Consider the following 17,209-nt stretch of genomic DNA (forward strand, 5'->3'; position numbering starts at 1 on the left):
GTCAGCAGTATTACATCACCCTGCAGAAAGACGGGATTCACCATTTTGCACAAGGACACAAAAAAAGTAAAGTAAAGTTTTGGCATGATGCTGTGTCATCTGGTTGAAAATGGACTCTGACCACTAATCACCGTGCTGTTTATACACTGTAACATTGCTTATAAGGCTCAGTGGTAACATTACTGAAGCCTTTATAGCATTTATACTGAGTTATCTATCACTATTTATTCCTAATATACCCTGTAAGGATTTATATTTGGTTTTGACAGTGGTATATTATTATGGAATCAATGTTAAAATGTATAACAGTATATACTCAAACCACTTCCACTCTTGTAGACAGTGGTGGCAGAAGTTACAGATAAAGCAATGTAAAATACTCCATTCCAAGTATATATATATATCTCTATATATATAAAGATATATATAGAGATATATATATATATACTGTATATATATACTGTATATATTACTGTCTACCACAAATTTATATTACTTTATTTCATATTTATGTTATATTTTATCGTTATATTCTAACTTGCACTATTTTGTGTTTTTGTGTTTTTTTACTTGTGTGATTTTATTTTATACATATTTAATTAGCATTGTTGGAGGGAGCTTGAGACCCAAGATGGAGCTGAGGAAGGCCTTGAAGGGAGCGGGCACTGATGAAGACATCCTGGTGGAGATCCTCTGCACTGCCACCAACGCTGTCAGTCACAAATCAAAAGCATCTAATGAAATGAAATCAGAAAAGTCTGATATTTTATCTTTTTATTCACTTAGTTGTTTCCCACAGGACATTGCCATGTTTAAGGAATGTTACTTTCAAGGTAAGCCAATAAACAAAATTGCAAAAATTGACTTTATTACTACATACATTACTTGACATCCATCCCATCTATATTGTTGTTATCAGATAATATATCTTATGTGGAATAAAAATCACCCACTATGTTACTATAAATATCACTTCCCTTCCTTGGCAGAAGTTACAGATCCTTTACTTATGTAAAAGTGCAATCAAACAATGTAAAATACTCCATTACAAGTAAAATTCCTTCATTAAAGATCTCAAGTAAAGTACTATAGAATGTACTATTTATTTATGTATATACTATTCATTATGCACACTGTATACTTCACTACATTCCTGTTTGCATTCAGCTTATTCAGTCTGTGTACCACAACTTTATATTACTTTATTTCATATTTATGTTATATTTTATCCTTATATTCTAATTTGCATTACTTTATGTCTCATTTACTTATGTGATTTTCTTTTATACATATTTAATTATCATTGTTGGATGGAGCTTAAGACCCAATATTTTTGAATAATTTGAATAATAAATAACTTGAAACAGGACTTTTACTAGTAACAGAGTATTTCTACTACACTGGTTGTGGATGTAAATGGTTAACAGACGGTGCAGCGCTCTGTGGTGACGTCACACGCTGGTTTCTGCTCGTTTGATCCGGAGGAGGACAAGTACCGCTAACTACTCTCTCTACCATAAACTAGTCTCTTTACCACCTTTTACCTCAACAGATCTCCAGCTGCAGCCGGAAAAACATCCTGAAAATGGGAAACTGTCAAGTAGGTACCATGTCTGACACTGTTTTATAGAAATAGAAAATCTTTTAATAATCAGTTTGTGCTTCTCCTTTAAGTGTGAGCTCTAGTTTCAGGCTGACGAACAGGTTCATGATTTTAATCCAGAATAAACCTCAGATTTCGATCTTTAAATCCCAATATAATATTGTATTTATGGTGTTTTTCCATCATGGAGTGGACACTGCAGCGCCTCTAGTCGCAGTTGCGCACCTCATATAGGCCTATAATAAAGCCTCATATCTTATTATTTCAGCTGGAATAGAGAGTAATGGTGTTGGTTTCATAATATTTGGTGTTTCTTTAAATGTAAACGTCGTGTATGACACGGTGTGACAGACAACCGTGTCTGGGTTTACTCAAGGGAAAGGAGCCACTCCCCTGCGGAATTCATCACAGCTCCGTTACATCTAACGGTGGATGAATGAGAGAGAGTCTCTGGAGGTGTTGTGTTAGACTGTGTGTTAGACTGGAGTAGAGTAGAGTCCAGAGATGGGGGAGGGTCTCCATAATCAGAGTCAGATTCAGTCCTTTTTGGTGCCTCTGGGCTCATTTGTTTATTGTTTTACCACATTGGCAACTTCAGTTACACCAATGGACATTAAAAAAGCTTTCAATAACTGATTTAGTTGTTTGAAATAGTAATTATGAGATCAATCAAGAGTACATCTAAAGTAAATTATCAAATATACAGATTTGTTTTAGTTACTTAAACTTAAGTGCAAGTATTCTACACTATATAAGCATTTGGTAGTACAACCAGTGATGTAATGTACCTAACTAAGTACATTTACTCAAGTATTGTGCTAAAGTACTTGTACTTTACTTGAGTATTTACATTTTCTGCTAGTTTATACTCCACTACATCTCAGAGGGAAATATTGTCATTTCACTCCACTACATTCACTGACAGCTTTAGTTACTTTACACATTTTTATATTTTGAATTAATAATCTGAATCAACTATATAATTTATATATTTTTATTTATTTATTTTTAATATATATTATTATATATTATATAATATTTTAATTTAATTTAATTTAATTAATTAATTAATTTTATTTATATATTATTATTTAGATTTAGCTGCCCAGCAGTTAAGTATTTCAAATTTATCAAACTGCAGCTTCAATTTTAATGTAATGTTGACATTAATGCATCAATAATTATAATCCAATAATATAATATTCTGACATAGGCCATTCTGCATTATAATAAGTACTTTTAATTTTATTTTGATACTTTAAGTATATTTTGATTCAAATACTTTTGTACTTTTACACAAGGAAGATTTTGAATACAGGACTTTTACTTGTAACAGTACACTGAGGTATTACTACTATTACTTAAGTACTACTTCTTCCACAACTGACTACAACATACAATTCTTATTCAACTTTACTTAAGTTTACTTAAGTACTTAAGTACAAATACTACGGATATGTCACTGAGAACACAGTACAAATACAACATATACGTACTTCACTTGCAAATTTCCCCACTGTGGGACTAATAAAGGAATATCTTATCTTAAAACACAGTACAAACACTGCTGGTACTTCACTGAAAGCACAGTACAAATACTACCAGTATTTCACTGAAAACACAGTTTTCAACACACACAAGTTCCGGCCCCCTGGACTGCACTTTGGTTACTGCCGGTTACTCATACGGCCTCCACCAAGTTTGTTTAAAGACCCTGAATTCCTCAACTGTTCATTGTGTCATGGTTCTCCCCTCCCCCATCAGCCAGCTGCTCCTGCATCGCTATCATGAACCCTCCGAACTTCATTTAAACAATGATCAGTGTGATGTAACCAGATTATTACCGGACGCTGTTTTAAATTAATCTAAATAACAATATCTTGTGTTATTCTCTCAGCCCACTATCGTGCCCTATGAGGACTTTGATGTCATGGCCGACATTAAGGGCATCCGTAAAGCCTGCAAAGGGTTCGGTGAGTTGGAAATGTTATATTAATTCTAGTAATGTCCCTGTAAGTATGACTTGCATATTACATTGTTTTTTATCATCGTACTGCATCTGTTTTTGTGTTCTCTACAGGAACTGATGAGCAGGCCATCATTGACATCCTGGCAAACCGCAGCGCAGATCAGCGTCAGGAAATTAAAAACGGCTATTTCGAGAAGTATGACGATGTGAGTGTCATTCAGTAATAAACAGAATATTGTTTCATTTTTACCATAACAACCATTAAAATGATTATTATAATTTGAATTACCAATCACAATTAAATGATGTATCTCTGTGATAGGAGTTGGTGGACGTGTTGAAGAAAGAGCTGTCAGGGAACTTCGAGAACGCCATCCTTGCCATGCTGGACCCGCCCGTCATCTTCGCCGTGAAGGAGCTGAGGAAGGCCATGAAGGGCGCGGGCACCGATGAGGACGTCCTGGTGGAGATCCTCTGCACTGCCACCAACTCTGTCAGTCACAAATTCAAAAGCATCAAATTAAATTATTATTATGTTCAAATGGTTTTATCAGTAACATCAGAATAATTAAATGAGTTTTAGATTGTATTAATGTAGAATATTCTAAATTTGTATTGACTGTAATTGTTTCCTACAGGACATTGCCTTGTTTAAGGAATGCTACTTTCAAGGTAAGCCAATAAGTAAAACTTTAACTTTATTACTGCATACATTACTTGACATCCATCCCATCTATATTGTTGTATCTTATGTGGCATACAAATCATGCTATACAGTTGTTAAACGTCTCACCCAGTGAATAAATCACTAAATGTCACTATTTCCCTTCCTTGTATTATGAATCCTGGAGGAAATGGCTATGACGGTGACTCATTATGATGCATAACATACTGCACTATTCTTGACCCTTTAGCCGTGTATGTACAGTCACACGATGTTTAGTCAAGGCCCATCCTGCTGCAACTTCCTGTTCACTATGATACCAGCGCTCACAGCTGATTATATTTACCACATCGTCTTTCATTACTCGAGGGTTTCTTAACTAGTTTCTTTGCATGTTTTCCTCTTTAAATCACCCAGTTGTGAGATGAATTCAAATATATTAATATATTCCCAGTATAGTTGATAAATACAGTATAGTTTTCCACTGTCACTTAATATCAAGGCATTCTGTATGAAAAGTTAATAATTAAATTAGGATTGTGAGTTACTGGGGCAAAGATAATGCAGTTGGGTGCCTGTGCTTGCAACATGTTAGTTTATCAGGTTATTAGCTGCTGGTATCAGCTGTTGTTATAGACACTCAAAGCATCACAACATAATTTAGCATTAACACTGGGTTTCAGTAGGAATGCTCACCCAACTTTTGCCACATTCCACCCTGTGTATTGATAACTAGCACATTTATTAATCCTTTATTTAAGTAATAATAACAACAACCATTCACAATATGGCAATCTTTGGTTTGTCATGCTGTGAAAAAAATCTCTTTTCTTGCTTGTGTATCCACCTCTACCATACTTTAGCTTTATTTTGCTATAAAAACACAAATAATTGATTTATTAATTATAAATAAAGCCACATAGTACAACGTATAAGTCTCTAAAACAGTATGTTGTATTGCTACCAGCATTTCCAACATAAATACTAAGCTTTATGTCCTGACAGATATTCATATTGTCTAATTTTGGAAGATGTGATGACAGGAGATAAATCACATTAATATGGGGCAATTTAGCTGTTTTGGTGGCATCTGTTATTACTATAAGGATACTAAGAATAAAAGCCTAGCCTCTATATTTGACTCTCTTTACTGTTCCTCTTGTGGACTTTATGTGTATGTTGACTAGAATAATGAATGTGCTGTACTTCCTGAGGGGACGTAATGTTGATCTTTCACTCCTGAGTGTTTCTTCCTGGCACTATATTGAGTAATGAGTTTCCATTAGCTAGGAAGCAGTGAGTGAACAAGGGAGTGATTTCTGACACAGTCAGTCTCTAATTTTCCAGTTTCCTTGTCACTGTATAAATTATTATTTTACTGTAACTGTTTTTCATCTATCTTTTTCAGATTTGTAATCACTATTAATTGAATTTGGTTGAAGAATATCCTCAGTTTTATAAAAGTATAAGGTTTTGGTGTCAGTGTCTGAGAATCAAAAAGTGAAGCATACTTTCTAGACTTAATCATACAGGCAGGAATCCATCATTAAAGATACCAACTGGTGGTGTCATTGAACTAAAACACACTGCAGTCACAGGATTTAAGAAGGAAATCAGGTCAGACTTGAAAATGTAGGATAATTGTTAACTTTAGTACACCAAAAAACTTCATTACACATTAAACACAGACTGCACTGAACACGACAAACTTGTATCTGCTGGTACAAGAGTATATAGGGGTGGACTTCCCCTTTAAATACTGAGACTTAAAATACATTTTTTGTTTACATTTTAGTGCATGAGCGTGATCTTGAAGCAGACATCGAGGGAGACACAAGCGGCGACGTAAGAAACCTGCTCACGGCTCTGTTGCAGGTAAGCGGCCTTGACTTTCTACTCCACTCGCGTAACTGAATTCCTCCTGTCGGCTGTGGGACTGAAATCGAGCTCACTCTCCCTGAGCCCAATCATTCCCTATGAACTCACACACACACACACACTGGCCACAACCCAGACACCCTCTCATTAGTAAAACTGTGGCCAGATACAGTTGCGTCAGTCGCACAGAAAGGCCTCACCACACAGCAAAAGTCATCTTACTCTTTGTCCTCCAGGGCAACAGAGATGAGAGTTACGATGTGGACGAGGAACTGGCTGAGCAAGACGCTACCTGCCTGTTCGAGGTACCGTTTCAATGTTAAATTCATAATAACCTCATAGCAGATTCATTAATCCTGAACAATATTAATATTTGCTGTTTCTAATGCAGGCTGGTGAGGGTAGTTTTGGGACAGATGAGTCCACTTTCAGCTACATCCTGGCCTCCAGAAATTACCTGCAGCTCCAGGCCACCTTCAAGATATACGAGCAGGTAGGTTTGGGTGTCACGCCGTCCATAGACAGCTGCAGTGATATTACATATCAGTGCATATGAACCTGACATTTCATCTTCAGCTAGCGTAGGAATTGATCAGGGTTGGTGTCTTGCATTACCCCTTGAGAAGTCTTGGTTCTTGTGCACGTGCAGACAGACTTTCTTGGAGCTTTAAAAAATGTCCTGAACATCTTCAATTATAGGATTAGGAGGAAATTGTTGACCTGGAAAATCAAACCACTTTAGTGCTTAGATTCAACTAGTCATTTTCTCTCCATATGTAGCTGTCTGGAACTGAAATCCTGGATGCCATTGAGAGTGAGGTTTCTGGGACACTGAAGAAATGCTTCATCGCTCTTGGTTAGTATGAAATACAAAATGTTGAATAAAAGTGCTCGAAGCGAAAAAAGTGCCAGTACTCTCTAATTCACATGTGTATCGGCCGGTATCAGTAATCTCTTACGACTTATTCCTATTTATTCATTATTTATTTAAGCATGTTATATTGTGTCATTCATTATCAGCTGTGATTTTTTTGCTATATTATCATACTTGGGCTATAAATCTTCTATAGTAGGCCTATCATACTCCCATAATATTCCAACTGGAACATTATAGGGTTAAGGTGGTGTGTTTACTGTTAATAGTTAAAGTGCTTTCCTGTGTTATTCGTAGCATATATCCCAGTCACGATGATCCTACATATTATGCAGCAGGATAAAGAGACACATAATGAATCTCAACAGTGAATAAAAGATACTAGGAAATGAAAAGGAGAAGAAAATTTGAAGGTTTTAAAACTATGCAATTTTACATAATTTTGGACCATTATTATTACTAGTTAAATGATTATTTCATCTGGACGAACCAGATGCCACATAGTTCTTATGTTCATACGGCTTATGAGGTGCGGCTCAAAAACTGGCACTGCGCCGTATGATTATGAATCTCCCAGAGAACCTGACAGGGAGAAGAGTACCGGCAGCTTATGAGAAGTGCCTTTGTGCAAGAAAAGTCACGGTACGCCCAGGAGTAAAATACAGAAGTGCCGGTACTGTGTACCGGTGAGTACTGGCACACTTCGAGCACTGGTTGAATATTAAAATACAGTATACTCAGTGTATGACCTGAATTCAGAACTCTTATCAGGTTTATTGTCGTAGAAAGATAAGCCAGTGGATTTCTCACATTACGTCACCTTCAAATTTAAAAAACCCACAAAATCATGAGGGTAGAACATAATAACACTATGTGTGTAGATAATGTCAGAGGTTGACAAAAGGTATTTAATGAAGGTCTTTCTTTCCTCCCTTCAGTGAGATGTGCTAAGAACCCTCAGCTCTACTTTGCCAGACGTCTGAACGACGCCATGAAAGGAGCGGGCACTGACGAGGACACCCTTATCCGCATCATTGTGTGTCGCTCTGAGGTAATAGCACTGAAAGATCAACGGTTGGAGCCAAATATATAAAGATGGTTTTCTATTTTTGAGGGAGAAGTAAGGTTAAAGCTCTTTGCTTTGTCATGCTAAATAAATGATAGCTTTGACCTCATACTTTAAATAGGGTGGTAAAGTGGTAAAGTGGTACCTTGGGTTGCGATGGGGGACTGAAGCCGTTATCTATGCTCTCTTCAAAGCCACCAGACTCCATTGACAAAAATAGTAATTTTACCGCTGTCTCGATTGGTTAGTTTGTTTGTGTTATTGTGTGACTTTGGTGAATCCGAACTAACCCTTTAAAACACCAAAGTCACACAATAACACAAACAAACTAACCGATCAAGACAGCAGTAGAACAGCAACTCCCGTGTTCTGTGAGGTAAAATTAATATTTTTGTCAAGGGAGTCTGGTGGCTTTGAAGAGAGCATAGATGGAAGAAGAAGAAGATGTAAACACACCGATGGTGTGTGATTGCTTTTCTCTAATTTTTCTTTTCTTGTTGTCAACAGTACGATTTGGAGACCATCAAAGACCTGTACCTGGAGAAGTACGACGTGTCTCTGAAAGAGGCCCTGAGGGACGAGTGCGGCGGCGACTTTAAACGCCTCCTCCTGGCTATCTGCCACTGAGCAAGCAGTGCAGACGTGGACAGCAGAGGCGGAGACGGCAGAGTATGTTTATACTGAGGGCGCTGCTGTTTTCTGTCTGACTAACTAACTAGACTACTCAGTCTCTCCATGTGACATTATGTAGGGAGCAGGAGGGTGGAAGTGATAGAATAATTAACTCTTCTGAGTTACTGTGAAGTTAGGTGGCTCTCTTTTTAAACTTTTCCCACAGACATTAATTACTAAAATTGCATTGAACTGGATTAACTAATCTGTCAATTACTGCCCATTTCTTAGTCAATTTCTAGCTCCAGTTCTTAACACCTTTACCAGCATTTACACAGTGATATGTAAGTTGTATCACTGTAAACAAGCACCAAGCTTTATACATTTCCAGGAGCCGACTGTAGTCACACTGATGCAATTAAACGATCAGGTGGTGCATGTCTTGATGGGATAATCACGTTTGTACACTGGGAAAAAGTCAGCTAAGGCCACAGTATGTCTTTCTGCTGCTGCATTCACTACTAATGAGACATGAGTATTACATTATTACCATCGTATATAAGTATTAATCTGTTTTAGATCAAATAATTCTTTATTCATGTTTGTTTGTTTTCTATATCTTTCACCCTCCGTGCCCCGAACTCAGTGACAATTATATATTTCACTGCTGTTACAACTAATAATGCAATCACTCCATGTGGCTTGAAGTTTAAATGAAGAAATGTGAACGTTTGAAATGAAGGAATCTTAGCTGGGTGTCATGAAGGATATGCAATGTTATGTGATTTTATGGATTTTTCTGATTCGCAGAAGACACTATATATTGATTTACTGTACGTTTTATCATTTAATTCAACAAGAAAAACTTGACAAATCCAAATACACCTCACCTTGTTATATATATTTTTTTTGTATTTTACGACTAACGCAGTAGAGTGTTTATTATATATATTATTTAGTTTACTGTTTTAGGTAGGCCAGAGGGTATATGAGAAGAAATCTTTAACATCTGGACAGTCTGATGTCATATTGTGTGTCTTTATAAGGCAGCTGAGATTTGTTAAAAGTACCACTATTGTAAGGAACAAACTGTGAGTAGATACTCAAGTGAACTGTAGTAAATGAGATAATTACAACCAGAATGTCATAGGACTAGTGTTTGTCTCTCTATAGCCAAAGAACTTTAGTCTAACTGCAAATAAAGTCCCCTGTAACGTCACCATGTTTGGTTTTATTTGACCTTTGGCTGTCCCATTGCTGTGATGAAGAAATGCACATTAAAAAAAAACGTATTTTCAGTAAATCTAAAATTGTAATCGACAATAAGGACATTTTAAAACAAATAAAATCACTGTTTTTGTGAAGTTAAAGGCCTCATACACGACAGCTGCCATAGAATTGTTTATGCATAATGATGCAGTTGTCGTGGCAACCCATGAGGTCAATATGATTTCCATGACAACCTTATCAAGCATTCAGTGGCTGTCAAGTGTACAGTCACCAAACAACTACTGAAGGCTTCAGATCTGAACATTTCCTTCACTTCACATACTGAGAAAGGACACGCCCCCTTCAAACCTGTCACTGCTGCATTGCTGCCTTCTAGTACTGTCGGAAATATGATCATTTAAAATTAAAGTTACACTTAAACACACAAAGTGGGAAAAAATAACCAATATTTTAAAGCTCACAGCTGGTGATAATAAGTAGTAGCTTTGTGCCTTATTAAAAAAATATCTCAAAATACTTTTACCAGAGCTTGTCATGGTGTTTTAGATAACCAACGTTTTTTTTATTATATTATTGACACTATAATTTAATTTGAACATTCTTAAATAAATAATTATATATATAATATATATATAGTTTGTTCTATTTATTGTTTTAATAGTTTTTATCCTATTCTAATTTTTAAAAAAATGTGTTGTTTTATATAACCAACGTTTTTTCTATTATATACTATAATTTAATTATAACATTCTATAATAATATATTTATAATAATGTTATAATAATTTAATTATAACATTCTTTAATAATATATACATATATATATATGTATATATATTAAAATACAATTAAAACAATAAAAAACAAACAACAAAATATACTTTATACTTTGTTTTTATTGTTTTTATTCTATTTACATTTTTTTTTTTTTTTTTAAATAATGTAATTTTCTGTGTTTGGAGGGGACTACGACTACATTTTATTGTGCAATCCTGTATTGTATAATGACAATAAGGCCAGCTCTGTCCTGGGATGCCCCCTCGACACAGTGGAGGTGGTGGGAGAGAGGAGGATGATGGCTAAACTGTCATCCATGATGGAGACGGACTCCCACCCCATGCAGGACACCATCTCAGCACTGGAGAGCTCCTTCAGCAACAGGCTGCTCCACCCAAAGTGTGTGAAGGAGCTATCGCAGGTCCTTCCTTTCTGCAGCTGTCAGACTCCACAACCAGCACTGCTCCCAGTAGACAATAAACAGCACTGCTCCCAGTAGACCACAACCAGTACTGCTCCCAGTAGACCACTTACACTTACACACCACAAAACTGACAATAACTGCACTATACTGTATAATGACTGTGCAATATCATTATCATTATTACTACTCAGGTGTAATTCATACTGTGCAATATTTTCAGGTGGAATTTCATTTCATTCTCACTGCGCAATATCATTTTCCACTTGTGCAATTTTGTTAATAGTCTGTTTATTGTCACGTATACTGCTCCTATTTTTATACTTCCTTCTATTTAAATGGTTCATATTTTGTTACACTTTTGTTTAGCTCTTTTTTTTACTGGTTAGCTGATGCTTCTTGTTTTTTGCACTATCCCCTTTGCTGCTGTACACTGCAAATTTCCCCACTGCGGGACTAATAAAGGAATATCTTATCTTGTCTTATATTAAAATAGAATAAAAACAATAAAAAACAAATAACATTTGTTGTTTGTTTTTATTGTTTTTATTCTATTAAAAAAATTGTTTTAAATAATGTAATTTTCTGTGTTTGGAGGGGACTACAACTACATTTTATTCTGCAATCTTGCATTGTACAATGACAATAATAAATCCTTGAATCCTTGAATAATTCCATTTAAATTTAAGAATTACGACTTTCCGTGGAGCCCCGGAAGGCAGCGCGTCGCGTCACTGCTCAGTGGCCCCGCCCCCCTCTCAGACAGGCATGTAGACCTGCTGGAGGAGACTCGCATTTCATCACACCTCTCTGTTTATATCTATAAAAACTGGGCATATTTACACAAAGTGAGACTTTATCTTACAGCAACACAAACACAGGAACACCTCTAACACCTGTTCATCCCACTGGACCCTCTTAAAGGTACGTTATTCTGAGTATTTAACAGGCTTTGTTGCTCCTTTTCCTCCTTTTAGCTGGTTAATTACAGTCATTAGCATCCATCTTGGTAGAAGCTCATTAAAACCACTGCAAGGAGAAATGCTTGTCCCTTTAGCCTACTAAACCTATACACCTTTGTGCATTTTATGAGGTTTATAACTAAGATAAATATGCTGATTTAACATTATTAGCAATTAAAACACCTTTATATTAATGCATTAAATCAATAAGGATAAAGCTAAAAGCCCTGCTGACTTTTGCATTGCATTAATGCACTTTATTACTATTTGACCTCATGTGTGCAAACAAAATAAAATATAAATTCCTTCATAGGCTGCAGGGTTTGACTTCCAGGAGAGTAATTGTGATGTTAACACAGTGTGTCAGGTGTTGATGGAGAGGCCAGCTTAATCCCTGCAGCATGGTGTGTTTATGTGCTGCAGCCTGCACATGTTAAACAATAGTACAGTCCATCTTCATCTCCATGGAGACGTGAAGTTAAAAACAGTGATGTCCACTTCCTGCAACAAAAAACTTTAAAGGTCCCATATCATGCTCATTTTCATGTTTATACTTGTATTTTGTGTTTCTATTAGAACATGTTTACATGCTGTAATGTTAAAAAAACACATTATGTTCCTCATACTGTCAGCCTGAATATGCCAGTATTTACCCTCTGTCTGAAACGCTCCGTTTTAGCGCATTTCGACGGAATTGCAACAGGATTGCGTTGCTAGGCAACAGCTTGGGTCCATGTGTACTTCCTGTCAGCTGATGACATTCACATACACTGCAACCAGGAAATAAACTGGGACACATTTAGAATGTTTACGTTTAAAATTGCGTAAAGGGTCTAAATATTGTATATTTGTGACATCACGAATGGACCGAAATCCTGACGACTTGTTTCAAATGCAGAGTTTCTGAATACGGGCTGTGTGTATTTTCCTGTGGATTGAGTGTTTTGATACTTTCACAGTATTTATATAGGACTGACGCCTGCTTTATAATAAAAAAAACATGAAAATCTCACTCTTTATAATATGTCCCCTTTAATCTATTCTGCTGTACTGTTGCATCAAGGTATCAAGCGCCTGAATGCACCACCTCTCATACTCTGCAATAACCATATTAGGTAACAACTTATAAGAAGGTTACAAAACACATAAGTAATGCATGACTCTTGATGATGAAGTCACTATGAGATTATGTGATTAGTTAAAGGGGCAGTACACTGATTTTACACATGAATGTCTTCTGTAGCTTCTTATTGGAAGAATAACTCTGATGATGTCATAAGAGTGTCATCTCAGTTTTTGGTTCGAGACTCAACGTTTTAAACGGTGGTCTGTATTACAAACTTGAATTGACTTAAATTACTAGAAAAATAGTTATGCTTTCTCTACATCATCGTCTTATTCTGACTCACATGTACAGTATGTAATTATAATAAAATGTAAAATATTAGCCTACATTTCTTAAAAAAGAATTAAATTAAAAATAAAATTCAGATATAAGCTATAAACTATGGTTCCCTGCTCATTGTTAATTAAAGCTTAACTAATGCATGATTCATTATGTTCTAATGAATGTATTAATGCTTCATATCTCATGAACACACGAGGCTCAGGATTAATAAATGATTCGGTCGCTATCGGTTTATTAAGTTATTCAGTACAAAGGTAAAAGCATTGTACGCTGCAGTAATAAAAAGGATTGTTTGTCGATCATTAATAAACAGTTCACCATGAACCCGATGACGTCATGGAAACACACAGTTAATGAAGATTATAACATTCAACACGTGTTGTTTATTTAATTGCAGGAGGACATGAACATGCTGAATATAAATGATGTTATTATAATGATGAAAACACCTCAGTCCTTGCATTGATTGGTGTACTGTTCTTTTATTCAGATATATGCATTAATTAGTCGCTGTTCATTCATATGCATTTCTCATAACTCATGAAGTTTCACATTCATGCATGAATTAATGCTTTTCTTCAAGCAGAAATTTATATATGAATTAATGTAGCCTACTTAAAGAGCCTTATTGAATTAATAATCATGTAATGCAATGCAATTATTAGTTTTTATGAGTTTTTATGAGTATCATTTTTGCAGAAGAGCATTGTAATCACCAACTTTTAAAATAATGGAGGCTTTATTTTGTAATTATGACTTCAGTATGTCATCATTTGGACTTATAATTATGAGAAAAGTATCTCTTAATTACAAACCTGACATGCTCAAAGTCACTGTGTTCGTTTAGGAGCTGCTAAACCGGTACGGATACAAGTCATGAAATGTGAAATGCAGCTGGTGTTGTGGTGTTACACTGCATTTTGTAACCCCGTCAGATTCTGTTCCCTGAATAGGAGTTTCACCTCTATTGCCACTGTAATCGTTACTTTATAATTCATCAAATGTTGCTCCCATAGATATGTAGAATTTATATACATTTTTATCTCTTCTTGTGTCCCAGGTTTGAAGCGATGTCGTCGGTGTGGCAGCAGGAGCCGTCGGGTTATTCTCCCTGCGTAGAGATCGACTCCAGCTCCGTGAGGTGCAAAGACCATTTCATCTCTCCGGTCTGGCTGAAGCAGGAACAAGACGACCTCCGCATCATCAAGTGGGAGAACTTTCAGACGGGAGCCTCAGCTGATGCTGTTCAGGACAACACGCCCAGCAGCGCCATGTCTGGTTAGAGCTCTTTCATACACTGTCTGCTCCAAATGAGACAATGTTCCAGGTGATTGATAGTATTAAGGGATAGTTAACTACAACTACTAATACACTGACTTTGAATAAGTACCTCATACAACCCCACTTCAAAACACCCAAACTACCCCTTTAAGCCCCTGATTAAGACAATTGTGGTCCCTGTTGCAGAGTGTACTCAGTCTGTATTCAAATTTGGACCACCAGTTGCAATTTCTTCATGTCAGTAGTTAATTTTACTGAGGAAGATTGGAAATATTACATTGTCTCATTTATTGATTTTGGTCTTTCATTTGATCCAACATCTGCCAACCTGCAAAACTCCACAAAAAAAAGTTTCAGCTTTATTTGAGTTAAACGGACACTTCCTGTTTTATGCCATAAAGTAATTATATTGCTTCCCCCTTTTGGCCCATGAGGTGAAATATTGTGTTGTGGCTTTAGTCTCAGGCATTGTTTATGATTATACTAATGTCTCACAGTCAAAATTATGATGTATTGATGTTTTAATACTTTGATTGGTCCCTTTTTATTACCCAACAGATCACAAAATGAGTGGGTTGGAAGCAACAGCAACACTACTACACCAGAAAAGTTCACCCACTCTCCTCATGGCTGTGTTGTCTTTCCTCTAGCTGCCTCTCATGCAGAGAGCCTGCCCCCGCGGGTGCTGCTGACTATCACCAAGCTGCAGTGCATGCTGGAGAGCAAACAGGAGCGCATCGCTGCTCTGGAGCGACAGGTGGAGGACCTGATGCAGGACCGCAAGTTCCTCAGGAGCCAGATTGAAAACCTCACAAGTAACCGCTCCATGCCGACTTTTGCATCTCCCAGTCCAGTAACTGAAGGTCAGCGTCCCAAGTGAAGCCGTGTTTGACTTTATCATATTCAATTGGATGCTCTTATTCATGTCATTCTCTGTTGATCATACGCAGCTCCGAAACCCAGCAAAGTGCAGCACTCGGAGAACAAATCTCGGAAGAGAGAAAGAGTTTCGTCTTGTTCCTCCGACAGCAGCGACAGCAGCTCTGAAGCATCGGAAGCATCAGAAGTTTCAGCGGCTTCAAGTGAACGCAGAAGGAAGAAACACCACAAGGACAAGAAACGATCGAAGAAAGGGAAGGACTACAGCAGGAAGAGAGGTAATAATCACGTCTTGTCCTTATAAAGGTAGTAGATATTTATTTAAAGTGCTCACTGACCATTTGTAAATGAATACACATTCAACTTTTTCCCTATAATTCAAGTCAATACATTTTGAAAAACAATCCTACAAATTTAAAGTTGTTATCACTTTTGTTGATGCTGATCAAGGCTCCGTATTTGTAATGACTAAATATTCTTCATCACTTCTATAATAACCCTGTAATAACACGCCTTGTCATTCCTCCCACCAGCCACCGGGGTCCAGTACGTCATCCACCGCTACAAACAAGTCCTGTCAGCCTTCATCAAGAAGAAGAGCATGAGCGAAGCCTTCCGTCATCTGGGAATCGACCGGAACACCATCGCCAACACGGCTTCCATCGCCGAGCTCCATCTGGCCGGCAAAGACATGGTGCCCCTGCTGGGCTTGTTTCGCCAAGGAGAAGAGACTCTGGTCAGCTACGCCCACAGGTGCACCCTGGTCATCGACAGCGACGCCGACCTGTCCCGGAGAATAGACCATATGAAAGCTAGCGGCGAGCTGCTGCCCATCTCAGGGAAAAGGCCCAGGATTCTGCATCCTCACCTGCAGCAGCTGGGCGGCGTTGCAGAGAGCATTTTAATAGGTTGATGATGATTTCATTGCATGGAGGAGAGGAGAAACATAAGGCCTTCATACAAATATGTTTGTTTTTACACCAATCTGAGCTGCTGGATTTTAATATTTCATGTGGCATTTTTTTTAAAGTTGATGTTTCAGGGGAACAAAAATGTTAATTATTTTCATTATCCACATATTTAGAGTTTATATTGTGTGGATAGCCATACAAAAGATGCAACTGCTGTCACTAATTTATCATTATTTAAGAGCAGAAGAGTGTGTAGTGTTAGAAACACCCACAAGATGGCAGTGCTCACATATTAGATCATGTTTACAGATCACTCCTCTTGTCATTTCCTCCAAAATGGTGGACAGTCAATTTCCATTTTCCATCATCTTGTTTGTGTTGGAGGTGTATTTTTTTGTTGTGAAAATATTATTTTATGACATTATCCTGTGATTGTAATTTAACTGAGCGATTTTAAAAAAGTGTGTTAATGTTTCTGAACTCCCAACAAATGAAAATGTTTGTTCATGGAGACATTTCAGTGAGTTATGTTGCCTTTTGTTGCTATTTTAAGTGTCCTGCATCAAGACACTATCCCGTGATACTACTGTACATGACCTTTAATAGAATCTGTGACCTTTCAGAAAGGGGGTCAACGTATAGGCTACTTGCCAACCTTGAGACCTCAAAAGTAGG

At 37.0% G+C, this 17,209-nt stretch overlaps 2 protein-coding genes across 3 annotated transcripts; both read left to right on the forward strand.

Annotated features, from left to right (window-relative positions):
• Window positions 1-1,442: 1,442 nt before the first annotated feature.
• On the forward strand, window positions 1,443-9,885 carry anxa13 (annexin A13). 2 transcript variants are annotated; one of them, XM_037757158.1, is made up of 11 exons: window positions 1,443-1,600; window positions 3,501-3,576; window positions 3,684-3,778; window positions 3,895-4,065; window positions 4,211-4,244; window positions 6,032-6,111; window positions 6,351-6,419; window positions 6,506-6,607; window positions 6,895-6,970; window positions 7,927-8,039; window positions 8,562-9,885. In XM_037757158.1, exons 1-11 carry the CDS (start codon window positions 1,586-1,588, stop codon window positions 8,679-8,681), a joined length of 951 nt encoding a protein of 316 aa, XP_037613086.1. In that variant the 5' UTR covers window positions 1,443-1,585; the 3' UTR covers window positions 8,682-9,885. The 2 variants fall into 2 exon arrangements, with proteins under 2 accessions (XP_037613086.1, XP_037613087.1); XM_037757159.1 differs by having other exon boundaries at window positions 3,898-4,065.
• Window positions 9,886-11,827: 1,942 nt separating this feature from the next.
• On the forward strand, window positions 11,828-17,047 carry LOC119480203 (coiled-coil domain-containing protein 106-like). The gene is made up of 5 exons (XM_037756252.1): window positions 11,828-12,017; window positions 14,524-14,741; window positions 15,395-15,607; window positions 15,695-15,901; window positions 16,157-17,047. Exons 2-5 carry the CDS (start codon window positions 14,534-14,536, stop codon window positions 16,534-16,536), a joined length of 1,008 nt encoding a protein of 335 aa, XP_037612180.1. The 5' UTR covers window positions 11,828-12,017; window positions 14,524-14,533; the 3' UTR covers window positions 16,537-17,047.
• Window positions 17,048-17,209: the final 162 nt, after the last annotated feature.

Source organism: Sebastes umbrosus, chromosome 21, assembly GCF_015220745.1.
Source record: "Sebastes umbrosus isolate fSebUmb1 chromosome 21, fSebUmb1.pri, whole genome shotgun sequence".
Taxonomy (NCBI): Eukaryota; Metazoa; Chordata; class Actinopteri; order Perciformes; family Sebastidae; genus Sebastes; species Sebastes umbrosus.